The 26,647-nt window shown below is 57.2% G+C and overlaps 2 protein-coding genes and 1 long non-coding RNA gene across 6 annotated transcripts in view; 1 reads left to right on the top strand and 2 right to left on the bottom strand.

Moving 5' to 3' along the window:
- Window positions 1–26,169, top strand: part of PDAP1 (PDGFA associated protein 1) — a 29,043-nt gene extending 2,874 nt beyond the window's left edge. Inside the window, exons 2-7 of one of the 3 annotated variants that reach the window (XM_027125837.1) lie at window positions 649–740; window positions 2,128–2,238; window positions 4,339–4,460; window positions 5,407–5,558; window positions 5,749–5,817; window positions 6,697–7,428. In XM_027125837.1, the coding sequence (XP_026981638.1) occupies window positions 649–740; window positions 2,128–2,238; window positions 4,339–4,460; window positions 5,407–5,558; window positions 5,749–5,817; window positions 6,697–6,755 (605 nt within the window). In that variant the 3' untranslated portion in view covers window positions 6,756–7,428. Of the gene's footprint in view, window positions 1–648; window positions 741–2,127; window positions 2,239–4,338; window positions 4,461–5,406; window positions 5,559–5,748; window positions 5,818–6,696; window positions 7,429–25,895 lie in introns of those variants that run through there. The other 2 variants (XM_027125839.1, XM_027125838.1) reach the window with 2 other exon arrangements.
- On the bottom strand, window positions 4,027–6,702 carry LOC113630453 (uncharacterized). Its single transcript, XR_003436980.1, has 2 exons — window positions 5,882–6,702; window positions 4,027–4,329 (listed from the first exon to the last, which is right to left on the bottom strand). It is a non-coding gene; the product is annotated as an uncharacterized LOC113630453 (long non-coding RNA).
- On the bottom strand, window positions 8,771–21,593 carry ARPC1B (actin related protein 2/3 complex subunit 1B). Of its 2 annotated transcripts, none has more exons than XM_027125829.1 (10): window positions 21,488–21,593; window positions 15,186–15,262; window positions 14,342–14,446; window positions 13,681–13,903; window positions 12,829–12,936; window positions 11,566–11,772; window positions 11,407–11,482; window positions 10,278–10,483; window positions 9,389–9,479; window positions 8,771–9,093 (listed from the first exon to the last, which is right to left on the bottom strand). In XM_027125829.1, exons 2-10 carry the CDS (start codon window positions 15,247–15,249, stop codon window positions 9,055–9,057), a joined length of 1,119 nt encoding a protein of 372 aa, XP_026981630.1. In that variant the 5' UTR covers window positions 15,250–15,262; window positions 21,488–21,593; the 3' UTR covers window positions 8,771–9,054. The 2 variants fall into 2 exon arrangements, with proteins under 2 accessions (XP_026981630.1, XP_026981631.1); XM_027125830.1 differs by lacking the exon at window positions 21,488–21,593 and adding an exon at window positions 20,661–20,917.
- Window positions 26,170–26,647: the final 478 nt, after the last annotated feature.

The following is a 26,647-nucleotide window of genomic DNA, read 5'->3' as shown; positions in this document are numbered from 1 at the left end:
ATCCATCTTCACAACAACCCTATGTGGTAGGGACACAGACGAAGAAGCTGAGACTCTGAGAGGTTAAGTACCTGCCCGAAGTCACAGAGCTATTAAGTGGTAGAGCTGAGATTTGAACTCAAGGATTGGACCCCAACATTTGTGCTCTTCCCCACTCTGCTTTACTCTCAAGTCTCCTTTGTCTATAAAGTGGGACCAGCCGTGATTGTGTGCCATAGGTTTAATCTGGGGATGAAATGAGCCCATAGCTATGACAGAACATTGCAAGTAAAGAGCACTGTTGTGACAGCAGGGGCGAGTGTTACATGTTCTTCATGATTGCATCTGAGTCCACTGTGTTTGGATAAAGGGACCAGGGGATTTAGCCAGTCACTCCATGTGGTGCACCCTCCCCCAGATCCTCCCCTCAGGTCTTATTTGTGGGAGCCTACATCCAGTACATGGTTTGGTACTGCATCAGGTGATTGTGTGTTTCCTTTTTTGTCCCTTTGAACACATAAGGGTACAGGTTTGGGTGGTGCTTGGTGAGGGGTACCTGAGGTCTGCAGCCTCTGCTGAGAGCACCTCAAGCAGCACACAGCCTGGGGCCCAGGGCAATCAAGGAAGCTGCTTCCCTCCCACCTTCTTAAACTGCCAATCCTTGTGCAGGGAGAAAGGGAGGCCACAAAGGCCGGGCAAGGCAGTACACGAGCCCCGAGGAGATCGACGCACAGCTCCAGGCTGAAAAGCAGAAGGCCAGGGTGAGTATGTGCCTGTCCGGGCCACTCCAGTAGCCCAGGGCGGCACCCTGCGCTTTTGGCACCCGGAGAGGCCAGGCAAGGACCACCCATTCTCAAGAAGCAGCTAACACCTGAGGTTCGATTGGAGGGGACAGGCAGCAGGTAGCAGATGGGAGTCCCAGAGCAACCGCTGAGAGTCAGGAGGAGAGCCAGCCTCTGACTGGATCAGTTAGAACTTTGTCCACTCAGCAGCGAGTGCCTTGGTGGGTCTCCGTTTGTGGTCCTGTGTTCCTGCTCCTGTTCCTCTCTCCCTCGCCCAGCTCTGCCCGTCTGCAGCTCGGGCTCTCGGCACCCCTACTTGTGTGCTCCAGCCATGCAGGACTGCTGCCAGCCCTGCTGTGACATGATGCCCCTGCCTTCCCACACCCCCAGCAGGCAGAGTGCCATTCGTTCCTTCAGACCTTGCTCAGCATCCCCTCCTCCGTGACTCCCACCCTTCCCCCTCCGGTCGAAGCTTAGGCGGTCCCTCTATTCTGTTCCCCCAGTCCTTTTTCCAGCCCACTGTCAGGAAACAGAACGTGTTTCCATTGTTGGTGTCCATGTCCCTACCACACCATTAGATCCTCACCTGGCTAAGGGCCAAAGGGAGCACAGTCAGGCTGGATGAGGGGCACGGCTGTGAAGTGTCAGGGAGACTGACACTTCATGCCCATCAGAGGGGCGTAGGGTGGCGTGGGGTGGTGGGGAGGGCCTGGTGGAGGAACCAGAGGCTGACCAGGACCTTGGAGAGTGTGCGGGCAGGTGCTAAGGGGCAAAGGTCATATGGTTTTTGTAAGGGATGTTTTTGGCTGGGAGGCAAGAAAGGTAGAGGGAAGCGTCCTGTCGGCGTGTTGTCATGGGAAGCTGGCACAGCCGGGCCTCTGTGTGGGCAGGTTGGAGTGGCTGGCCCGCCACTGACGGAGAGTGGAAAGCAGGGGGCCTTGCCCAGGACAGCAAGGACAGTTTGGCAGCTCCACGTGGAAGCAGGGAGAGCGGGAGGGAAGCTGAGCAGGCCTGTGCTTTCCAGCCCCACAGCCACGTCCTTTGGACCCTAGGAGACGAGCTGCTCACCCTGGTTGTCTGAGGTACCTGGGCTGAGAAGAGGAGCAGGGCCTTTTATGGCTGTACGAGGTGGTGGTTGGACTGGAATTGGCTTCCAGGCTGTGGAGCCTAGTGGAGAGGCTGCCTCTGACACAGGTCCCCCACTGGAGGCCAGCATGGCAGAGTGGGGCTCTAATCATACTTGGCTGCAGCCTTCTGGGGGCCTGATTTCTCAAGGTCCACAGTCTGGGGGTGGTGGCGGCTGGATCACAGTCTTGGGGGTTTGTTTTGCATTTTTGATACCTCACGTTGTCCATTTCTGAAACAGGAAGAAGAGGAACAAGGAGAAGAAGGTGGAGATGGGGCTGCAGGTGACCCCAAAAAGGAGAAAAAATCCCTAGACTCAGATGAGAGCGAGGATGAAGAAGATGATTACCAGGTACTGAGTCTGAGGGGGGCCTGGGACCTAGACTCATCCATTCAGCAAACATTACCCGTCCCAGTAGTACAGGCAGAGTCCTTGCTCTTCAGGGTTTACATTGTAATAGGGAGGTACAGACGATAAGGAATGAATGAACAGTATGATTTCAAGCAGCCAGAAGTATTATGAATAAGACAGACCGTGATCGAGGGTACTTGGAGTAGTGTGTGCTGAGGTGACTTTTAAACTGAGATCTGAAAAGCAAGGTGGAGCCAGCTGTGTGAAAACTGTTGTTCAGAGTAGTCGAGGCAGCCAGGTTAGCAAGGGCAAAGGCCCTGGGAACAACCTGGGCAAGTTCAAGGAACAGAGAGGCTAGTGGGGCTGTGACTTGGTTGGTACAAAGTGGAGTGGTGAGGAATGAAGGAGGAAAGGTTGGCAAGGGCAGCTCCTGTGCAGCTGTTGAAGGGTTTTGGTTTCATTGTGGTAGGTAGTGGGCAGCTGGCAGAGGCCTTGAAGTAGGAGACAGAGATGACCAGATTTGCTTTTTTTTTTTTCCCGGTACGCGGGCCTCTCACTGTTGTGGCCTCTCCCGTTGCGGAGCACAGGCTCCGGACGCGCAGGCTCAGCGGCCATGGCTCACGGGCCCAGCCGCTCCGCAGCATGTGGGATCTTCCCGGACCGGGGCACGAGCCCGTGTCCCCTGCATCGGCAGGCGGACTCTCAACCACTGCGCCACCAGGGAAGCCCGCTTTTTTCTTTTTTTAATAGATTTTATTTATTTATTTATTTTTGGCCATGTTGGGTCTTCGTTGCTACATGTGGGCTTCTCTAGTTGCGGCGAGCGGGGGCTACTGTTCGTTGCGGTGTGCGGGCTTTTCATTGCGGTGGCTTCTCTTGTTGCGGAGCATGGGCTCTAGGTGCACGGGCTCCAGTAGTTGCAGCACACAGGCTCAGTAGTTGTGGCTCACAGGCTCTAGAGCACAGGCTCAGTAGTTGTGGCGCACGGGCTTAGTTGCTCTGCGGCATGTGGGATCTTCCCAGACCAGGGCTCGAACCCCTGTCCCCTGCATTGGCAGGCGGATGCTTAACCACTGCGCCACCAGGGAAGCCCCCAGATTTGCTTTTAAAAGATTGTTTTGGCTCCTCTGCCGAGAGTGAGTTGTAAGGTGTTGAGGGTGGAAGCCGGGAGACGGCAGCAGGTATCCAGATGAGAAATTGTGGCTGCGTTAGGCTGGTGGCAATGGCAGTGGAGAGGAGTGGGCAGATTCAAGCCATGTCTTAGAGGTAGACTCATTGGGGTTTGCTGAGGGAAAGAAAAACAAGGTTGTCCTTAGGATTGGGAGGAACGGGGTGGGTGAGGGCTGAGTCTCCAGTTCTGTTTCAGACAAGTTAAATTTGTGATGTCAGGTATCTGGGTGGAGGTGTAAATGTGTAGCCGATTGGGTAGAGGTGCCTGGAGCCCCGTGCAGTGCTCAGATTAACTGGTGTTTGGAAGCTGTCTCCCTGGTCTTTTAAAGAGAAAAGCTGGGTTGACAGGGCCTGAAACTTTGATCGAACCTGTTACGCCTAGCACTTGTGCTCTCACTTCTTTCTGAACTTCCCCAGGGCAGGTGGGAGGTGCGAGCTCCAGGTTCTTGTGCCGCCTCCCCAAACCTGTAGACTGTGTGACTCGTTCCCAAGTCCCATTTCCCCGCCGTCACCCGGATGGCTAGGGATTGGCCCACCCTGCTGTGGGGATCCAGCATGGCTTGTTGCAGTCAGGCATGGCGTTCCATGGAAAACTGCTTTCAGAGGCTGAGCTCGAAGTGAGGGAGTAACTCTCTGTGCTGAGAGCTTGTGAGTTGGCCTCTGCCGCCTGTGAAACTAGGATAACGATCCCTGGTGGCCGGGACTAGGCACAGGATGGGCTCTGGTCACCCGCACTCGCTCTCCCTGCATCTCCCCAGGTGGTGAAGACACCCAAGCACTGTTCCCACCGTGAGGCTGGGCCAGGAGTCACGTGGCCTGGGGGTGGAGCGGGAGTTTGTCCTAGTCCAGGAGGATGTGGAGATGGGGAGTGGCCTTCAGGGGCTCTGCAGGCCAAACTTCTCTGACAGCCGGCTTCTTGTCCTATCTTAGCAAAAGCGCAAAGGTGTAGAAGGGCTCATTGACATTGAGAACCCCAACCGGGTGGCACAGACAACCAAAAAGGTCACACAGCTGGACCTGGATGGGCCCAAGGAACTTTCAAGGAGAGAAAGGTAACCTCTGCTTCTGAGCCTTGTGACTTGGGCCCGGGGCTGAGGCCCCCAGCTCCTCTGCCCTTGCTTCCTGGGCTCTTGAGGTCCCCAGTGGCTGGTGGGCGCTCTGGCTCCGGTATTTATTTCTCTGTCATCTCATTCTCCCAAAGGCCCTATAGAAGCTTCTCCCCCACAAAACAAAGCAGAAAACAGAATTTTTTCCCCCAGTGGAAGCATAGCAGGAAAAACAGAAATTATGCTGTAGCCCCTTCCTCCAGGGCACCCCACTCCAGGGATACCTCCCTTATCCAGCCTGATCTGACCCTTCTTGGCCTGCATCCATCCCTGATGTTGTGGCCATAGGGATTGGGAGGGGACTGGGGACCCGTGCCGTCCAGCACTGTGCAGGGAGGTCCACCAGCTGCCCCAGTCCTCTCTGAGTCCCAGGTGAAAATGGAGCTGCAGAGAGCTCGCTCACAGGCTGTGCAAGGATCACACCAAGTGCTACAGTGCCCTGCACACAGCTGGTCTTTAACAAGTTGTTCCCTGACTTTTCATGGCCACCAGGTGACCAAGGGCCTTATAGGAGGTTGAAAGCTACTAGGAAAAGCCACCCTGATTTCTCTCCTGACTGGGTTGCTTGATTTAAATCCACCTTGCTGTGCTGACTCTGTGACAGCTGAGGGGGGTCTCTGAAAACCCCGTGGGGAAGGCCCACAAGCTTGGGGTGTGATTGGAGGCTGCTGAAGAGTCTCCCCTTCCAGCAGCTTCTTTCTCACCAGTGAAACTCCCTCTGAGGTTGCAGAGTGACAGCCACTGCTGGCTTGTTTGCTGAGTGTCATCAAGGAGGGGGCACATGGAGCTAGGGCCCAGGCCTGAGTGCTTGGGCTTTATTCTGGCTCCCGCATCCAGCTCAGCTGCTAATGGTGGGGAAGATGGCCCCTGTGACACCATTTTACCCAAACAGAGAAGAAATCGAGAAGCAGAAAGCAAAAGAGCGTTACATGAAAATGCATTTAGCGGGGAAGACGGAGCAAGCCAAGGCTGACCTTGCCCGGCTGGCGATCATCCGGAAACAGCGGGAGGAGGCTGCCAGGAAGAAAGAAGAAGAGAGGAAAGGTAAGTCTTGAGCCGCTGGTGTGGCAGCCTGACTGGTTCTGGACAGGCCACCAAGCCCTGCACTTCAGTGTCCTTGTCATGAAGTGGTATGAGGTCAGACTGTTCGGTAGAGGCCTACCGTGTGTGGGGGGAGGGCGGTGTGGGTGTATGTGCACGTGCGTGCCTGTCTGCCTGCCTTTCTCACTGTCAGATGGAGGTGGGTGTTCCTGCCCGCCACCTCCCAGGATGCTAGGAGAGTCCAGCAGCAGCGGAGTCAGATGTGAGTTTGAATCTCAGCAGAGCACTGTCCACAGCATCTGAGGGAGGCCTCAGGATGCACCTACCTTAGAGGCTAGAAGGTTCCCCTAAGGTCTCTGGTGTCTTGTGTAGCCTGGAGAGCTGCCTGGGGTAGCTCTTCATATGTCAGCATTTCATATTTCAGCTGGATGTCACAGATGATATCTGGCCCAGGTGTCCCTCTTCCCCCCTGCCTTCCTTCCAGTGGGGCCAAAGGTGGTAGGGATTCTTCCAGGCCAGGTTGGCTGTGGGGAACCGGTCTGCTTTAAAGGAGCATTTGACTCATGACCTTCTGGCCTCATGCACTCCTCTCTCCATCTGTGGGGGCCATGAGTGTGTTGGGATCTTGCTGTCCTGCTTTCTAGGCCTAGAGATGGGAAATCAGTTGCCCTAGGGCATTGTCACCACGTTGGAGATACCCAGTAATCTCAACTTCCCACTAGTAGCTCCTTTCACAGACCTCAAGCAGCAAAGGACCTCATGTGTAACTATTTGAATGTTGCTGATTGCAGGCTTCAGAATCCACGGGGAGAGGTTGGAATTACAGGGCTCTGCCTGGGGGGTGGGCTAAGAAGAGTTTCCATTTGCTCAGTAGATTGTGTGTTGGTGGGCTTTTGTGGAGGGGGCAGCCACCCAGACTCCACGAGAATGTCTGGACACGTGGGTCCGGTGGCTTCCAGGGGAGGGCGTCAGTCCGGGCCCTTCTCTTTGGGTCGCTTCCTCATCTGCCAGCTGAACCAGTTGCACAAAATGTTGTCTGAGGCCTTTCAGACCTACAGTTGTATTATGGTTCGGGGGTGTGCGGGCTGTGTATGTGGAGGGGTGGTGTTGTCTTGTAACTCCTTCCCTTCCTGCTCCTCAGCAAAAGATGATGCAGCTTTGTCAGGAAAACGAATGCAGTCGCTCTCCCTGAATAAGTAGCACGGCCTGTGGGAGGAGATAGCAGGGAACTGGGCCGTGCTGCCAGGACCTCTGCCGTGTCTCACCCACCCTGTGCCCCGGCGCCACTGCAGCAGCCCCTCGCGGCGAGGAGCCCCCCACGGCTCCTCTTCATCTTGGCACAGAAATCGTTTGGGGGGATGGTGGGTGGGGGGAGGGGCAGCTGCTATCTTTGAGACAGAAAGATGCAGGACAGCATTTCATATGTAACCATTTGAATGTTTTGGCTGTTTTTAGAATTCAGAACCCTTGTGGGGGGGGTGCCTGGGAGGTGGGGTAAGAAGAGCTTCCGTTTGTCTGGTCGATTGCGGGGCAGGGGGCGGTTGAGCCGCAGTAGCTGCTGACAAGTTTGTGATGGACGGCCCCCTGTCTGTGTTGCCCCGGCGCCCAACTGGGGGGCTGTCGCCTGGGAGCCAGGGCCCTGGGTCTCTGAGGGTCATGGCTCATCCCCAGCCAGTCCCCTCTGACTGAGGCTTCACTCCTGACCTTCCCACCCTACTCCCTACCCCCGACTGACTCTGGCCAGGGCCCGGGCCCATTCTTAACCCTGCCCATGGATCATTTCAAGAAACCTGTTTACTGTGTAGCCCCCAGGCAAACATGCTCCACAAGTCCACCTTGTATATTTGGCAAATTAAACTTGACATTATCGTAATTCTGGTTCTGTGATCTGTCTCTGGGCCCCCATGCCTGGGCTGTTTTCACCCAGCAGAACAAGGTGTCACTCTCAGGCAGGCCCACCCCAGGGTTCGGGTGGCACCAATCCGGGTACAGGGACTGGACCCCGGGCATCCGAGCTGGGAGAGACTTCAGGATACAGGAGCCAGCCCCCTCCCCTCCTTTAATCAAGCGGGGACCTTAGGCCAGAGGGGCCAGGGACCTGTGCACAGTACATAGCGTCCTGTCCTCCTGGTGCCCCCTGGTGGTGACAGCCTCAGGATTTCAGGGCTGGGAGTAAGGGACCCAACACCCAGCATGACTGCTAGGCATTACCTTGTTCGTGGTGGGATGGCAGTGGGGAAGCCGAGGCTTAGCACAGTCACGTGGGCGCCTGTTCTGCTTCTGCACCCCTCCAGGAGGGGCACCGCCTCCTAAACAGCAGTCCCCTCTGCACGGTCCTGAGAGGCGAATGGGCGCCAGGCAGGGAGGGACTCGGTGAAGACTAAGGGGAGCTGTGTAGCCTGAGCTGTCTCTGGGGACTGAGAATTTTTATCTCCTGATTTAAAAAAGAATCAGTGGGTCTCCTCTCACCGAGGAGACTATCCTGAGGGACAGGCCCTAGAACAGTGGGGCGGGGGGGAGGCTTCCTTAAGTATCATTTGTCCTGAAGATGTGAGGACAGTTCACAATTAGATCTACTGATGTAATTCATTACCTAGTTGGACTAAAAGAAAAACCATGGTTACGTAAACAGGTAACTAAAAAGCATGTGAGGGCTTCCCTGGTGGCGCAGTGGTTGAGAGTCCGCCTGCCGATGCAGGGGACATGGGTTTGTGCCCTGGTCCAGGAAGATCCCACATGCCGCTGAGCGGCTGGGCCCGTGGGCCGTGGCTGCTGGGCCTGTGCGTCCGGAGCCTGTTGCTCCGCAATGGGAGAGGCCGTGGTGGTGAGAGGCTCACGTACCGCAAAAAAAAAAAAAAAAAACACGGGATTAAAAAAAAACACCTGAGTAAAAAAAGAAAGGAAAAAAAAAGTCCTAAAAAATGATGAGCAGTTAGTAGAAACCAACCGCAAACATCAAATAGAGAAATAATAAGTTTCCACTAAAGCCCAGAACCAGCCCACAATGTGCAACCACTTGTCTAGGAATCTGACTGCTGAATGAGTGACAGAAAAGACACCTGGTCCTGGCAGCTCCCAGGCTGGACTGCAGCAGGGAAGGAACCATTTGGGGGCAGCCTCTTGGGTTTAAGGATCAGCTGTGCTGGCAAACAAAAATAAGCTACCAGTGCTCTGCCCAAACTAACCTCTCCTTCTAGACACACAGGCCGGCGTGGCTACGGTTGCATTTTTATTACCTCCACATTTTGAAGCAGTTCATGACCAGCAGAGTGCTTTGGGGACATTTTTTACAATAATTGGAAGCATTTCTTTAAGAAAAAGGCAATTGTTCCTTCAGTAGGTAAGCCTCCCGCCCCTCCCCTCCCCTCCCCTCCCCACCTGAGGGAGCAGCCTGTGGGGACCCGAACTGGTACCCTAGAAACATTCAGCAAAGCGATCCTTCGCCTCCCTGACCCCCTTCCCTCAGCAGCTGGGATGAGGGCAACAGACTCCTCACAGGTCATTTGATCTTGAGATCCTTCAAGGCTGACTCCAAGCTCTGGAAGGAAACAAATAAGATGGGCTGGTTCTCAGCTGTCCTGCAGACACCCCACCCACAGGGACCTGGCCTGGGACAGAGAACCTGGTCTTTGGGGTCAGGCAGACCTGGGTTTGAATCCCAGCCTTAAAGGAAGGTGCTGCAGAGGGTGCCAAGGCCCAGATGCCAAGGAGCCCTCACCCCACTGAAGTGCCCTGCGGGAAAGAAGGAGGAGGACTGGGGCATCCAGGTGGCTGCCAGGGAGAAATGGGCGGCCTGCGGGGAAGCGAGGCGGTGGGGGGAGGGCAGGCCTCACCTTCACGTCCCAGATGCTCATGCCGCCGTCCATGCCTGTAGTGCAGAACTGCGAGCACTTGGCCTTCCCCCCACTGAGCACCGAGATCTGGCTGCAAAGAGGATGAGGGCTTTACAGATCCCAGCCTGTGCCTGGGCCGTGCTCCGGCCCACTCTGCCCTCCAGGAGCTCCCCAACTTTTGGGGGAGCCCACCCCAGTGAGTGTGAGTGTGTGTGCCCAGCAGGGACAGCCCAGGAGGCCGGGCTGTGAAGGATCACAGAGGACAACAGGACGGGGCTCCTGAGTCTGCTTTAGGGACGAGCAGTAGTCCCTGAGCAAGGAGCACAGGGCAGCCGGGCAGCTGGAACAGGACGCACAAAGGCCTGGGCAGGGGGTGAAGGCACACATGCTGGGGGAATCAGAGTGATGGAGCATAGTACGGTGGGGAGAAGAAGCAGAAGATGGCACTGAGTGGATGCAGGGCTAGTTCTGAAGAGCCTTGAAGGCCGGGCAGAGGAGTTTAGTTTGAAGACGTTGGGCCAGGCAGCCACAGGAGGGTTTAACTAGCCTAGGGGCAAGGTCAAAGTCTCGCCACGCTTCCTCTGATTTGTCCTGGGGTGGACGCCTGTGGCTGGCAGGATCCGGGAGTCTCTGGCTCTGGTTCCACTCTAGTTCCTCAGGGAGGCTGCTGCGAGACCCCTCATTCCGCCCCTCCCCCCCTCCAGTCACTGCCCGGCCACCCCCCAGAACGGTCCCACAGTGCGTCCTGAAAACTGAAAACGCAGAGCAAGGCTGACTGCTCTGCCCCACCTGATGCAAAATCTCAAGAGACTGACCAGCTTCCTAAGTGGGCCTGCACCTCGACGCTGCCTGGGTGGGTGTGGAGCTCGCCCTTCGGCCCCGCTCTCACCTGACACTGTTCTTGTGCAGTGAGTCCAGGCCCCCGCTTGCTGCCGTGCTGCCCTCCGAGCTCGCCTTCTTGTCGAGGTTCTGGAAGCGCTCGCGGGCCGTCAAGCCGCGCTGCGAGCTTTGCTTGGGCACGTCCAGCCGCCCACCGAAGCTCAGTGTCCCCGCGGCGCCGTCGTAAGTGAACAGCACCGGGAAGCAGTCGTGGCCCTGCAGCGGGGAGGGGCGGGGTGACATTGGAGCGCCCCCACTTTCCTCCCGGGGAAACCCAGGCCGAAGGGCAGGTGCAACGCCGAGGGGCGCCCGGCCACAAATCGGGGGGGTCCCAGAGGCTGGATGCAGGGCTTGGGTGTAGCACAGGGAAGCCGATGCCAGCTCGGGGACACAGTCGGCGACCCCAGGTGTAGTAACAGGGACTGGATGTCGGGGCTGAGCACCTAGGAGCAGCCCCCTCAGCCAGCAGGGCCAGTGTTCAGTTGAGAAAGCTGGTCTGGGACTTTCCTGGGAGCCCAGGGGGCCTTGTCCTGCCTAGACAGTTACACCTGCTCTGGGAGAGACCCCACAGCTGGACGTTTGTCTAGGCAGAGCAGGCCTGATCCCCCTCTGGGACCCCATTAGGTTTCCTGAGGCCTGAAAAGAGCCTTGACATAGGTGGGCAGGAGGAGGGAGGGAGAGTAGTGTCCTTCTGGACACACAGGACTGCACTCCCCCACAAGCACTCATTCTCTGAGTGAGGAGGTGTGGTCCTGTCATTTTCATTGGCCAATAAAATGTAAGCAGAAAGGTTAGGATCCAGGGCCCAGTTCTCCACTTCCCCTCCTCACTCCACGGGAGACAAAGCTCCCATCTGCACTGAGCAGAGCCCCCCTCACAGCGCCCACGCTGGACAGTCAAAGGGAGCAAGAAACAAACCTTTACTGTGTTAGGCCACTGCAGTTGGGGATTTTTTTGTTGTTGTTACCACAGCATAACCCAACCTATTTTGGCCAACAGAGATATGGATGGATGGGTGGGTGGATGGGAGGAAGGAAAGGAGGAAGGGGGGACAAGTAGAGGGCTGCCTGGGCATCTCGGGGCTCGCTGGGAGACCTGCTGTCACCGGCCCCTGCTCCCCCGCCCCCGCGCCCCCTTACCGCTGCCACCAGACTGTTTTCTGTGATGAAGGTCAGGGCCAGCAACGGCAGCGTTTCAGAGGCCAGAGTCGCGACGCTGAGTGAGAGAGAGACGTCAGCCACACCGGCCCCTCGTGCTCGGTGCCTGGGTTGCCCCCCATTCGGGTGACCTGTACTCACGCCATCTTCTTGTCGGCATCAGCCAGGCACACGGTGCTGTCATGGCTGACCCAGGCCACACGGCTGCCGCTGGCGGAAAAGCAGACCCCGTGCACCCAGCCGCAGCTGCTGCTGGACTCAAACATCAGCTCCCCGAAGGGCATCTTGGAGCCCCACGGGGTGGGTGCTGGCCGCTCCTCCACCTCCTTGATGTAGGCTGAGAAGATCCTGCCGGGAGAGGCAAAAGAGGGGGTGACCGGGGGTCTGGGAGGGGCCTGACAAGGGACTCCCTCTCCCAAACTGGCCTGCTGAGGCCAGAGCACCCGGCTGAGTCCAAGGGTACTGTAGCCGGCTTTCCGTGACCTGCATCTTCACGCTCAGACAAGTCTGGGCCTTGGTGCCCACTTTGGGCAATGGTGTGGGGTCAGGAGGTCTCCCAGCTCAGGGTCCCGGGAGCTCCCAGGACCCTTGGGGCCCTCACCTGAGGACTGACCATCCACGGCCGACGTGGCTCCCAGGGCGTCTCCTGTCCCCCTCACGCTGACCACTACACTCCAGGGCTAGCCCCTAGGATGTGCCCCCCCTCCTGCTCTGCACCGTGAACCAATCCTGCCCCCCTTCCTGCCAGCTCCACCAGTTCCACTCGCCATCCCAGGGCCAGCCCGGAGTCATCTGACAGGTCAGGGTGCCAACAAGAGCCTCATCAGGACCTCCTCCTCTCTGTGCCTGGGGCCTCTGGTGCCTGCTGTAGCGTCATTTCCCAGGGCAGATGCAGAAACCCAGGCCATCTGCCTGGAGCTGGGAGCCGGAGGCCTTGGGAGACTCGGGGGGCGGGGGGGGGTAATGGGCCCAGAAGTGACAGCCAGCCAGTGGCAGGTGGAGACTCTTTGTTCCAGGCCTTAAGATAACGAGGCAGGGTTTGTTCCAGCCTATCAGTCATTATACCTTAATGTGAAAAAGTACACCCACTCATTTTTCCTCAGATAGAAGCCAAGAAGCTGAAGGAGTGGGAGGTTCTCATGAGTACAAGAGGGCCTAGAAAAGAAATCTTGCTGACATTAAGTGGTGGCAAGGGGCACATCCTTTTAAGACTCCACAGAGGCTGGAGAGAGGACCCAGGGATGACCCTTCAAAGAGCAAAACCTCACAGAAGCTCGACTGAGGCCCCCAGGTCACCTGCTGACAGCAGAGCTGGTCTGGAAGGTGGGTCGTGGGGCTCCCAGGACGGAGCTCCCCTCCACCCTCCGATCCCTGTCCCTGTGTCGATGGCAGGGCCCCCCTCACCGGCACTTGAAGTCGCAGGAGCCGGCGGCCAGGAGCACGTTGTTGGGATGCCAGTCCAGGCTGAGGATGGTGGAGCGAATGGGCTTCTTGATGTGCTTGCAAACCCACCTGGACACGGCAGGCAGACAGGTAGGGAGGAGACAGGGACACACAGGTGGGCACCCGCCAACCCGGAGGCTCCAGGCTCCCACTGGGCCCTGTAGACCACAGAGATCCCAGGAGGAAGGGGCCTGGGTCCAGGCTAGCAACGTGCCAGGTCCCATCCAGGGTGGGGACGCCATCCCTGGTCTTGCGACAAGCCTGGGGCAGCTCAGTGAGAAGTCACGAGGCCGCTAACTGGTCAGGGTTGGATTTGAACTCGACTCTTGGACTCCAGCCTGACCTCCCACCTGGCCTCTGCCCTCAGGGACCCCGGGGAGAAGATCATGACGTGCCTGGGAGCTTGTGAGTGGGCCCTGGAGTGTGATGGGCCGGGAGCCTTGGGCGAGTGATCTGCCTCAGGGCCTTTGCTCATCTGTAATGGGACTGCAGCAGACGCCCAGTCCAGGGGGCTGATGGGAGGGGGTGGGTCAGTGCCAATACGTGTGCAGGGCTTAGCGTGATGCCTGCAGAGGTGGCCCGGGTGCTGCCTGGGCCCTTATTACTGAGACAGAGCTGTGGGAGGGCAGGGGGCTGTGCAGAGAGCCTTTCGCCTCGCCTCCAAGGGCCAGAGAGGACACAGTTCCCCAGGGTCATGTGAACAGGGGTCCTGACTCCCCGTCCCGTGCTTTCTGGGACCCTCTTGTCCCACCACCTGTTGGTCTGCAGCCCCAGGTCCCTCCCAGCCCACTCTGGCCCCACCCAGGCACCCACCAGTCGTTTTCCTGCTCAAAATAGCAGATGGAGATGACACGGGAGCCACTGCCCACAGCAAACTTGTTCTCCTGGGGAGCCCAGCGCACACAGCGAGCGGCGCGGTTGATGCGCAGGATGACGAGCGTGGGCTTCCATGTGCGGCCTTTCAGCGTCCACACGTAGGCATTGCGGTCTGTGCCGCAGGTCACGATGCGGTTACTCTCGGGGGCCCAGTCGATGCCTGTGGGGTGGGAGGAGGCACTAGGCTGAAGCCATCCAAGCAGAGGTGGCTCTACAGTGTACGCATGGGGGGCCTTAGAGGCCACAATCGGGATGAAAGCTGCTCCAGGGGGTACTACTGGAGTTCACTGGGGGTGTTACAGCTCCCCCAGCTATCAGCAAACATGCTGGAAGGCCAAGCCAAGAGACTGAAAAGAAATGGGTCCTTGGTAATGCTGAGCTGCTGGATCACACCTTTCCTGAAGCCCTTAAACTTCTGAGTTTTTCAGTAACATAAACGAATCAATGTAATCCCTTTATAACTTAAGCCACTTTGAATCAGCGTTCTGTTACTTGCAACCCAAACTATCCTACCTAACATAGTGAGTAGGTGGATGGCCCAGCCCTGCCCTGTCCCCTGCCTTCTTTCAGGAAGATGACCCCAGCCAGCCCAACCCACCTGTCACCTGCCCGTTGTGCTCCTTGAGCTCGTGCACCTGGACCCACTTGTTCCCACTCTTCTCATAGATGTGCACCTCGTGGTTGTTGGGGCAGATAGCGATCTCTGCAGGAGAGACGGGTGGGCGTGGGGAGGAGGCATGCGTGCCCAGGCTCCCCCATGACTCCCCACCTTCTCAGGCCACCTGAGCAACACTTTGTCCTCTGCTAATGCACTCTCCTCCTCTGCCTCAGGTCCTGCTGGGCCCCCCTTGGGATTCCTCCCCAGGGGCTGGCCACCCCTCATCTGCATTCCCCAGCCCCAGTGTCCCCAAGGCAGTCTCGCAAACCTGCGGGAGCTCTCCCTGCCCCCTGCTCCGCCCCTGCTCCAGCCACGGTCTCCTTGCTGCTCCTGATGACACCAGGCTCTGCCACCGCGGGGCCGTTACACCCACCCTGGCCTTTGCACGCTGGCTCCGTCACCTCCTTTGGGTCTCCATGCAAACGTCACCTCCCCTGAAAGCCCTTCCCTGGCCCCCTTTTCTAAACTAGTGCCTTGGCTCCATCGCTTTCCCCTCACCCTTCATGTTTCCTCAGAGCTCATTTCACTGCAGGTTACATTTCCCATCCCCAAACCCTCCCGTAGCCGTGAGCAGAGGGCAGACCCACTGTTGTGCCCACCCAGTCCTGGCACCCAGAGCAGTGCCTGGTGCAGGCAGGGCCGTGCTCTCGCCTCCAACCCTCGATGCCCACTCGCCTGGCTGCCCTGCTTGGGTCCCTTCCCTCCTAACACTCAGGATCTCAGGATCGGGGGTCAAGCAGGGGGACAGCTTCCCACGGCATCCGATGGTGGGGGGGGTACTCACGGGTGCGGTCCTTGTTCCAGGCATGGCAGCTGATGGGCTCCACCAGGAAGCTGTGATAGGCCATGGCTGCTCGGCTCCTGTGCCCAAGACAGAGAGGGAAGCCAGGTCAGCCCCGCCCTGCCCAGCCAGCCTCGCGGGAGGGCAGCCAGGGGGCCACCCTGGCCTCCCGACTCTGGCCTAGCGCTTTGCTTCCCTCCTGGGGCCTCAGTTTCCCTCATGAAACAGCAGCTCTCATGGGATGTGTCCGAGGCTCCAGGGTACAAACACAAAGGATGGGGTGGGGAGTGGAGGCGGGGAATGGGGGTGTGCGCAAAGCCACTACCATGAGTGGGGTGTGCTGGGACCCTGCCCCAGACAGGCCATCACTCATCATCTGTGCCTCAGTTTCCCCAAAGGTGGAAACTCTCGCTCCCCAGGAGTGAACCACGTCTCCTGGCCTTTGCACATGCTGTTCCTTCCCTCTGCAGGGAAGGCCAAGCCTGATGTGCCTTGGAGGCCAGTTCTGTCCACATTTCACACCAGCGTGCTAGTCTCTCTACACCACCAAATGTCCACCCCTGTTCTATGCGGCAAAGTCCTGCTCAACTGGAAAGACCCAAAGAGAGCATCACTTCCTCAAACCCATTCTCTCCCCACCTCAGCTTCCCACTCATGGGTAGAGCCCAGCAGCACTGCCTACCAGCTGTGTGACCCCAGCATATCACTCGCCCTCTCTGAACCTCAATTTCCACATCTGCCAAATGGGAACAGGAATCCGGTCCCCCGCCCGCCAAGGTGTTAAGAGGGTGAAATAAGACGACACACCACGCCTGGCACATAGTAGGTGATCATGAAATGGCAGAGCTTTGTCTAGAATGGATGTGCCGGCACCCGGCGTGCTTCACCTGTTTAGGGGTGGGCCTCCCGGCCGGACCAGGGGCCAATCCAGGGGCCCACGAGCCTCAGGTCTTCTCACTGGCTGTTCCCTCGGCCTTCGAAGCTCTTCCCCCAGATGCCTGCACAGCTCCCACCCTCGCTGCTGCCATTCAAGTCTGTGTCCAAGGCCACTTTCTGAGCAAGGCTGCCTCCCACACCACCTCCACACTCCCTAGGCCCTAGTTTTCTCCAGGGGATAATCTTACTGAACGCGAGTTACTTTGTGCTCATTCATCCTGCCCGTTTGTCTTTCTCCCCCTGCTGGAAAGTAACGAGCTTGATGGAGACACACATTTCTGACCATCTTGTTTACATTTCTATCCCCGGCGCCTAAATGCGTGGCACATAGTAAGCACTCGATAAATATTTGATGAACACAATTGTTTACTGCCATCAGTGTCCAGCAGAGTAAGTTATTTTTTTAAATGTAAAAAAAAAAAAAAAAGCCACACCGCATTCCCTGAATGCTGCACTCACCAGCTCTAAGCCCTCCTGTATTCTCGACTTGAGCCCCAGATGACGGATGTGAGGGCTACGGTTGGAGGGGAAGCCACCTGCTAGAGTCACGTGGCCCTGACGTGGGTGTTCCCAGGCCCTCGGTCACCTCCCCCACCTGACTGGCAGGTTTGTGGCCCGGAGCTGGGCCCCAGGAAGGCCGCTCCTCAGCCTGGATCTGAGCCCTGACCTCCCCGGAACCCTGGGGTCTCTCTCTGCCCCCAGCGGGGGTCTCGACCAACACTCCTCTGGGAGGAACAGCACTGAGTTGCGGCCCAGGCACGAGGGTCAGGCTGCAGTGCCGTCCATCATACTGCTGGGGACTCCGGGGCTCAGCGACCACAAATCCCGCTTTAATTTATAGCAGGAAGTCCTGGAAAGTTCCTAAAGCGGCACAGACCACCGCGCACACGTGCACAGAGAGGGCAGGGACCACCACGCCTGTTCCCGCAGGCCTAGAGCATGGCCCCGAGTGGGTCCCTGGGCAACATTTGCTGAGAAAGAAGGTGGACACACACAGCCAGGCTGAGGCCACACACACGCGCGATCAGCCTTGCACGTGCGCATGCGCGCGCACGCACGCACACACCGCTCCCATACACACACGCATGTCAGCCTTGCATGCACACACGAGCACACCGCTCCCACAGTGGCCGCCTCCCCAGCCTCTGTCTCCTTATAAGGCCTCTTTGTGTAAAGCAAAGGCCCCGGAAGTGGCCTCGGAGCCCAGGTCAGCAGGCCTGACGGGGTTTCCCCAGGCACTTCCGCTGCATCCGGGCTGGGTGGGCGGGGGTCATCCACGTCTCCACCGCAGGGAGGGAGCACCTAGGCCTGTCCACTAAGCTGTGCTGCTCTGCCTGCCCCCATTCCCCAAGGTCACAAACGGGGCAGGGGGCGGGGCGGGGTGGTGGTGGTTAAAGTAAGAAACTCACTTCCAAACGCCAGCTGGGTTCTTCTTGGCCCCTGACTCCACAGGAGGCCAACCACCCCCTCCCCTTCACCCCAGGTGGCCCAGCAAAAGCCCAGGGGGTCCCTGGACCCTAGACTCAGACGGAGCAGAACCCAACTTCCCAGCTCCAACTGTCCCAGGCACACTGTCTGGCCGGGCATCTCTGCCCCTTGTCGGCTCTTGGTGAGTGTCCAGACGTGTGGGCCGGGCTCTAACAGCCTGTCTAGGGACTTTTCAGAGTTCCAGGCTGTGAAGATGGAGACACTGGCAATACAGAGGACAGCGGCCCCCACACTTGCCAATATCGCAGCTGAGAGGGCTTGGGGACCCTGCCCATTGTTTCCTGGGACCCAAAGGTTCTCAAGGGGGAGAGGGAGGGGCTGATAAAGATGACCACAGCACAGTGGGACAGGCAGGTTCAGAGCACACCTATCAGCCGATCACACTTTAGCATAAATTCAGACAGAAATACTCCCTAGTCTACTGACCCACACTGTAAAGGGGGAAGGGGGTACGGGTGGAAGGGGTGGGAGAGAGGAAGACGTGTTTTCCCCTTTTCATAACTTTTTCATAACTTCTGCAAAGCGGTTGAAAGCAGCAGGGCCTCCCGAGGACTCCCTACCCCCACAGGTTACAAATGCGGAAGTGGCAGCCCAGGGAGGGGCGTGGCTTCTCCAGCCACTGCAGGCTTCAGGATCATGGGATCATTCCGTGTGGTCAGATCCAGGAAAACAGCCTTCACACCAGGCCACCCCGCCACAGGAACTATGTCTTAATCATTCCCAGGGAAACCTCTACCCTACCGAGGGGCGGGCACTGCCTGAGTGTGGACAACGCAACAGCTCAGCGGTGTCTCCTGGTGGAGACAAAGGCAGGCTGAGGCCATGGCCCCGGGAAACCCACCCACTCATCGCTGTGACCCGGTGAGTCAGCACTGTGGACCCATTTGATTGTCAAGGACAAAGAGAGAGGAAGGGGCCCTGAGGATGGCGTTGGGACTGGGAGTCCACGTCTAGTGCTCTGTGCCCCCATCACCCTGGAAAGAGAGTGAGGCTGGGGGAGCACGGGCCAAACCCTGACAAACTCCCCCAGCTGGCTCTAACTGTCCCCCACCAGCCTGGAGCCAGGATCTCTCTGTGCTCCAGGTAGCTCTTCCCCCGTGTCTGGCACACAGTAGGTGCTCAGGATGAATGGATGGGGGATCACGCAGGGCTGGGAGAGCAGCATGATGGCTGGGAAGAGCTTTGGGTCTCCAAGGTGGGGCGTGGGTCTCCAGGCAGGGGGTGCCAAGGACCATGTACCGGGGTGTGGACATAAGCTGCACGGGGACAGGTATATTTGTTTTGTTCACAGATGAATCCCCAGTACCAATTAGAGTGCCTGGCACATAGTAGGTGCTCAATAAATATTTCTTGAATGTGGTTGCATGAATGAATCACATCCGTCTTATGGTATACTTCTTATAGACCAGCCCTATTATTTCACTGGTACATGTATGCAATCTGTAAATATTTACTGGGGAGTATGCGCTCAAGATTTTTTCCTGATAGCGTCAATGATCCAAAAAACTTGGAAATCGTCAATCTAAAGGGTCCTCTGAGGATTCGGGGAGAAAACAGCTCCCTTCCAAAGCAAGGCAAGCCAGGCGAAGCCCCCAGCTGCCCAGCCAACGGTCTCAGGCCTCCCATCTCTTTCTTACATGCTGGGTGCAAATTCTGACTCTCTCCATACTGACTGGGTGCCCTCCGCCCATGTTTCCCCCACATCTCTATCCAGAAAAGTCTGGGGTTGGACGAGGCACCACCTGTAGGTTCTTTCTTGCTTTCAGAGAAGCTTCGCCGGCCCAACCTTCTCTGAACCCAGAGGTTTGACTGCATTGGAGGCTAAACCAGGCAGGAGCTGCGTGGAGCAAGGATCTCTGCTCTGCAGGCACTCAGGGAAGTCCCCACCCAGCTCAGCCACTCCAGGGAGCTGCCAGCAAGCCATTTTGCACACCTGCTGAGCTGTTACTCAACTTCCTGTTGTATGTGGAACAGCCCTCCTCACCCCAACAGACCAGCCAATCCTGGACCAGCTCCACTCTTGAGGTCTTACAAACCAGGCAAAATCAAGTCAAGAAACACAAATGAAAATAATCATAAGGCACCATAAAGCATCAGCTAAAATAATCCAAACCAAACAAAACCTCAAACACATAAAACTCAATGCTGGCCAGACTGTGGAGAAATTCTCATTTGTTGCTAATTTGTTCAGCCTTCCTGAAGGGCGATGTGGTAACATTCAATCCAACCAACTGGGTGGGAACAAACAGAAGAGAAGAACACAAACAGGAACTTAAAAATTGTTAACATTTTTGGTGGCATAAATTCATTTTGGTGCTAAAAAAATAGCCGACTTTTTTTTTAAAGCAAACATGTTCATAATAACCCTCTTTAAAATGGTGACAGGATAGAAAACTCCAGATGACTACAAATATGGAAAGAGAAATAGTGATATGAACATGTTGTTATAAGACCTATGTGGATAATATACAAACACTTATGTAATTAGCTATGTAATTAACTAACTTACTTGGCTTTTTTTTTTTTTTGCCACTTGGCTTGGGGGATCTTAGTTCCCCCACAGGGGATCCAACCAGTGCCCCCTGTAGTGGAAGCACGGAGTCCTAACCACTGGACCAACTTGGCATCTTTAAATGCCCAGAATTTACCCAGGACTTTGACATACATTCTCTCTTTTACACCCTAAAACAAGCCCAAGAAGTTTTCCAGTGTTTGTTTTAACCTTCATCTCGTACAGGAGGAAACAGACTCAGACAAAAGCAAAACTTTGCTCAAAGTCACCCCACTCCTAAATGGCACAGTTTGGGATTCTGACCCCAATCTCAGAGTTTAGGTTCACCTGGACACTTTGATAAATGTAGGCAAGCCTTATAAATAACAGCAAGGACAGTAACAGGGCATGTTTAGTCCCTGTGTGTGCCTTACACTCATGATCGTATTTAAGCCTCACAACTTGAAAGTTCCCCATTTTCCAGATAAGCAAAGTTGAGGCCCAGAGAGGTTAGGTGGCTTGCAAGGTCGGTGGCCAGTGATGGAAGAAGCTGGCGCTCTTACCAGTTTCTGGTCCCGGAGACCTCGCTGGCGGGGGTGCTCTTAACCACCGGGCAACACTGCCCGCCAGGCGGGAGGGGCCGGGGGACAGCCCGGAATAACCTGAGAGCCTCGGTGTCCGCACCAGGCTAGCTCCTGCGGCTTCACGCCAGTCACTACTGTGTCACTGTCACCGCCCGAGGTCCCGGCCCTGGCCGCGGTCCCCACGCCGCCGGCAACTGGGGGCGCCGCTCAGAACGCTCCGGTCTAGCGCCCGGGAGCTCAGGAGGGAGCGTTCCAGACCCGGCCCGCCCCTCCCTGGACCGGACCCCTAGGACCTGGCCCAGCTGGCGGGAGGCGGGCTGAGGAAGGGGGCGGTGGCCGGCAGGGAGGGAGGGAGGGGAGGGGCGAGGCGAGGCGAGGCGAGGCGGGCGGGGGCGCCAGCTCATTTCCCGGCTGGAGCAACCCGGAAGGCTGGAGGACGGAGGGGAAGTGACTGGGCGTGGGGCCCTCGGGCCCGAAATAACGGGGCACACCGACGGCGGGGCAGAGTCTGGGGGGGAGGGGGAGGCTAGGGGGGGCGGGGAGGCGGACGCGCGGGCCGGGGCGCCCCGAGGGCGCAGACTACGGGGGGTAGGGTGGGGAGCGCTGCGGTTCCCTCGCCCGGAGGAGGCCGCCCGCCCGCAGCCCGTGCCCCGCGTGTCCCCTCACCTCCAGGCGGGCCCCGTGTGGCCCTTCTCATCCCCGATCTTCCGGCGGCCCCTCGTTGCGTCCTCCCCACCTGCATGCGGTCGCTACCCGCTCTCCCCACGCCCACCCCCCCCCTCCGGGCCGCTCCCGCGCCCCCTCACCTCGGGGCGCCGCGGCCGCGGACTCTGGGCAGTCGACGCGCCGAACCGGCTCTGGGCCCCGCGCAGCTCTGCCACTTCCTCGTGGGCGGGGGGCGGGGCCTCCCGGCTCAGCCCCGCGGGGACCGGGCGGGACCCGGGCGGGCGGCTAGCGGTTGGAGAGCCCTGGTCCCGCCCACCCCCCGGGGCTGGGGCCGAGCTGACCCGGGGCGCCCTGAAGGCGTCCGCCCCTCGCCCCCTGGCGGGCGGGGAGACTGAGGCTCGGCAAGGGGGACACCGCCCGGGCGGGAACCCGAGCCCTGCAGGGCGCACAGCCCCCATCCCCGCGAGCGGCCGTGGGGAGCGCCGGTGACCCAGCAGCTTAGCTGCCTCTCCCGGCCTCGGGCCCTGGCCGCGCGGGGACTACCCCTCCATTCGCGATCGGATGCCCGCTGGGCGCCGAATGTGCGGGGTGTGGGCAGTCAGGGGAGCCGAGGCAGCCCGCCCGCCGCCGGGGTCCTCGCTTCAAAACGGGGCCGCCAACCCCCGGCTGGTCCAGTTCCTTCTCAGTGCCGACTTCCTGCCCCTCTTTCCACCGCAGACCGCTTCCGACCCTTAAGTTACCCAGCGGCCTGGCAGCCGCCTGTATGTGGGTCTTGGGCCAGGTAGGCCCGTAGGTCTCTCCATCCCTGCCCTCTGCCTCATCAATGGAGATGTGGCCAGGTGGTCCCTCCCGCTACGATTCAGCTCAGCTGGTCAGCCAGGCACTAAGCAGCATCACGGATGGGCGTGGGGTCTTCGTGGGTCTCAGGAGGTCCGGGGCCAGGCACCCACCCTGTCAGGTCTCCCCGCTTTGAGCCATGCTGTTTTTCTGTCTGGAACACTTGTCCCACCCTGTCCCCACCTGGCCCACTTCCCTTTATCCTGAAGGACATGAGTGAGTGTCTCTGTCCCTGACCCCCTCCTCAACAGGATCCTGTGCTCACCAGTCATGGCTCCCATTACACAATTCTACACTTGCGGGCAGCCGGGAGAATGAAAGGTGTCCAAAGGTGAGGAGCACTTTGAGGTGAGCACACAGGGTGCTTGGGAAACTTCAGCTTCAATTAGTAGGACCCTGGCCTTCCTGGCTCTGAGGGGACACTGAGTGGCTGTCAGCAGGGCCCCCCATCCAGCCTTGGCAAATCCAAGTGATGGCTTTAATCAGAAAAAAGTTTCAGATGGTCTGTACTGGCCACCCCCATCCCGTAAGGACAAGTGCAGTTTAATGCTGAGGTGACATTTGTGTCCCTGCCTTCCATTTACCCCTCCACAGCTTTGCAGATGCCCAGGGAACCATTCCAGGTGGGACTGAGCCCCATCTCTGATGGCGGCCCCTGAGTGCTGTCACCCAATCAGCGTGTGGTCTCCCCGCCCCACCTCCTGGACTTGTGACCTGAGACGGTGGGTCAAAGCAAAGCCCAGGATCTTGGATGAAGATAGAGGGGAAAGCAGCGCCTTCTGGAATTTGAACACGAAACTGGAAGAGCCACAGGGAAGCCCGACAACCCGGGGTGGGGGGGGAGCGTGATGGAGAGAATCCCAGGAAATGACGAGAGCCCTGGTCAACCTCTGACTGGCAGCCTGAGCCCAACCTGCCTCCAGGGGTTTCTTCAGGTACATGAGCCAAGGAATCTACTTTTTAAGTTGGTTTGAGTTGCTTTTCTGTTACTCATTCCTAAAAGCATCCTAACAAATATGCACACCTGAGGACTCCCTCTTCCTCACGAAACTGAGCTAATTTGGTAAGACTCAAGCTTAGTGTGAGCGGGAACCATATTTGTATTATTCACTCTGCTCTTCCCGGCGCTGAGATCAGTGCCTGGCAGCCAGGAGCACTCAGTATGTATTTGCTGAATGAATCAATGAATGAACAAACCAGTGGGGTTAGAAACTTGAACCCACTTCCGGCTCTGCCACTTAACCTGTAGTGTAACTTGAATCTTCTTGCAGTGCCTGGGTTTCTGTATCTGTAAAGTGAGGCTAATTCCTAACAAGCACTGCCCGGCCACCTCACAGGCCTGCGGTCACTGTGGGAAGACCCAGTAGATGGGAAACACACCTCAAGCTGGGAAGTGACAGGGGTGTTATTTGAAATGGCTCCCTTGGGGAACAGTCTTCTAAGCCTTAAGTGGAGCAAGTCCTTGGGTGAGGAGAACCTGGTGGTGGAAGAATTTCATCTGGAGCTCAAAGAACAGCTCAGAGAGCTTTCTGTTTCTGCCCGGAATCTGCCTCCCCTGGTGCCCTGGGATGAAGGTCCTTCACTCTACCTTCTTCCCTGCCTTCCCAGGATTCCCAGGAGGCAGACACACACCCAGGCTGACTCCTCAGTGCTGGCTGACTTGAGCAGGGCCATCAGCTGGGGTCTGGGGCAGCGTTTCAGGGCCATCAAGGTCCTCCCTGGCTCTCTGCTCCTTCCTTCTTGCTGCACTGGCCTTACTGCCTCCTGGTCACAAGATGGCAGCCTAGCTTCAGGCTTCTGGACTCAGGAGGTGGTGGGCTGGCCAAGGCAGCGGGAAACCAGGGAGGAAAACCTTCCAGAAGCACGCAGCGCTATCTCCTTCTGTCTCAGCCCCTGCCCACCCCCGAATGGGGACCATAGGTCTCCCCCTGAGATCAAAGAATTGACACCCGGTACCAGGAGGGAAGAGGGGAGACCCTGGGCCTCCTTCCAAGGCCACGCACACATGGAGGTCTGGAGCACACACAGCACTCCTCAGCCGGGGCCTGCTCACACCCCTTCCAAGCCACAAGGCTTAACTGAGAAACCGAGGTCTACCAGGAGACCCCACGGGTATCACCGGGGGTCCCCTCCTGGTTCCAATGACATCACCCTGCTTCTGAGTGTGGTGACAGAACTGGGCTGGGTCGCTAGGCATCTCCCCTGCCTGTCACCACCCAGCAGGGAGCGTGCTTGGCGGTTACCCCTGGGGCTCTGGAAAGGCTGCCTTGATACAGGCTGCCCTCCCTCTCTGAACTTGAGTTTTATCATCTCTAAGACGTGGCAGTCACAGTTCTAACCCTGCAGGGTTGCTGTGAGGAGTTCCTGCATATCAGCTGCTTCCCTTGGTGCCCGGCACAGTGACCTTGTGTGCATGGCACACATCCTTGCTGTGTTGGATCCGCCCATCCTTCCTCATCAAGCCCCACTCATCAAGCTCCTCTACCTTAGCAGCTTTCAAACTTTTTTTGACCATGACCCCCACAGACATATGTTGCGGCCTAGTCCACAGCCCCCTGTGTATCTGAAACAGAAGCACCATGAAGCAGAACTTACTACACACAATGCAGAATGTTGTTTTCTCCTCTAAGTACCAGCCATGATTTTACAACCTACAAATGGGCTCTGACCCTCAGTTTGAAAAACTCAGCTCCAGACCATATTTCCTTTTTTTTTTTTTTCCTGCCGTGCCGAGTGGCTTGCGGGAGCCTAGTTCCCTGACCAGGGATCGAACCCGTGCCCCCTGCAGTGGAAGCACAGAGTCCTAACAACTGGACTGCCAGGGAAGTCCCTCCTCCCCTTTTCTGAATGGACCTAGTGGATTCATTTCCTGTTACTGCTGGAGCAACTCACCACAGAGCGGGTGGCTTGAGACAACGCAAGTGTCTTCTCTTACAGCGCTGGAGGTCAGATCTTCACAGCCCACATCAGTGGCTGGAGGGTGCTGGCGGGGTGCTGTTTCTTCTGGAGGCTCCAGGGGAGAACCAGGTTCCTTCCTGCAGCTTTTAGAGGCCTTGGCCTTCTCCCACCCCAATCTGCTTCTACCCCTTCATTTGCTCAGACTCTCCCCTGCCCGCCTCCCTCCTTTAAGGATTCTTGTGATTACACTGGGCTCACCTGATAATCTAGGCTCAGCTTCCCCAGCTCAAGATCTTTAACTTAATCCCATCTGCAAAGCTCACAGGTTCTGGGGATTAGGGCAGGGACATCTTTGGGGGGCCAGCAGTCTACCTACCACACCCAATATTTGAATTAGACACACACATAACTCACATAACTTTATAATGTATAGACCATCTGTACTATTCCACGTGGGGTAGCTTAATGGCCTCCCCGACATCGCAGGCACCTGAGGGAACCCTAGGCCTTCGCATCACTGCCTCACTGGGCACACATGAGAACTAAACCACTGGCGTGATTGCTGGGTCAAACTGAAGGGGCCATGCCTAAGCAATTAATCTGGGTTCTGAGGCCAACCCCAGTTTTCTCAGCATATTCTAGAAAAAACTTTTTTTGGTTAGCAGAATCCTTCATACACCACTTCCCACCCTACCCCACTCTGCTATTAAGGGTCTCCGGGGCCTAGTATAGGGCCAATGCCAAGCCTGAAGGCAAACCTCGGCTTTACTGAATAACAGGAACTGCTAACCCTTTACTACTCCCATTTTACAGGTGAAGATAGTGAGGCTCAGAGATGTTAACTATGTTGCTCAAGGCTACGCAGCTTGGCAGAGCTATGACCTGACGCCAAAGCCTCCAAAGGGCTTTGGCCACTGTCCCTCCAAATCAGTAGCGATTGTGGACCGAGGACTGCTCGGAGTCTCACAAGCAGGGCGAGATGAGAAGGGACCTTCCACCATCTCAGACCCCAGCACTGCGGGTTTCTGGCTGCCACGACAGGGATGGGCCTTCTTCCATGGACGTGAGATGGCCCAAGTTAAAAAAAGAAAAAAGATGACTCTGGGCTTAAGTTCTTAGAGGCCAAGATAGTAAATTTGTTTCTTTCACAGAATACATCGTTTCTCTAAAAACCTCTGGAATTGCTCCCAAACCATGTGATTTAATGAAACTAAAAAGAAATTGGTAGCTAATTTCTGTTTCTTGGCCTGCTTTTGTCTATCCTTGTTCTGTCACGACAGCCTTGCCGATGTACTGGTACAAACACATGTACACAAAGGAGCTCCTGCCATCGGTGGGGGGTGGGCAGGGAGGATGCCACAGCAAACGGGAAGAGGCAGGTGCCCAGGTGCTGGGATTCTCTCCTGGAGGGAAGTAATGCTTCCCATGGGTTAGCAAAAGGGCAAATTTATTCTTTTAAGAATATCACGATGTCCTTTGAGAAGTGCTATTACCAGCGTTGTCCTAACTACTAGAGTTGTGTTGGAATCACTGCTCCGCTTCTGGGCACACAGCCATGCTCTAGG

Source organism: Aethalodelphis obliquidens, unplaced genomic scaffold, assembly GCF_003676395.1.
Source record: "Aethalodelphis obliquidens isolate GAN/ISIS:26980383/991018 unplaced genomic scaffold, ASM367639v1 scaffold30, whole genome shotgun sequence".
NCBI lineage: Eukaryota > Metazoa > Chordata > Mammalia > Artiodactyla > Delphinidae > Aethalodelphis > Aethalodelphis obliquidens.
Note: the sequence above shows the minus strand (reverse complement) of the source record. Positions and strands in the feature narration are given on the sequence as shown.

Coding starts and splice junctions, on each gene's coding strand:
- ARPC1B (XM_027125829.1), bottom strand. CDS start 15,249: ATGGCCTATCACAGCTTCCTGGTGGAGCCCATCAGCTGCCATGCCTGG. Junction 12,937..13,680: donor TTTGAGCAGGAAAACGACTG/GTGGGTGCCTGG, acceptor TGCCGTGTCCAG/GTGGGTTTGCAAGCACATCA. Junction 11,773..12,828: donor TCCTGCGACTTCAAGTGCCG/GTGAGGGGGGCC, acceptor CTCTCCCGGCAG/GATCTTCTCAGCCTACATCA.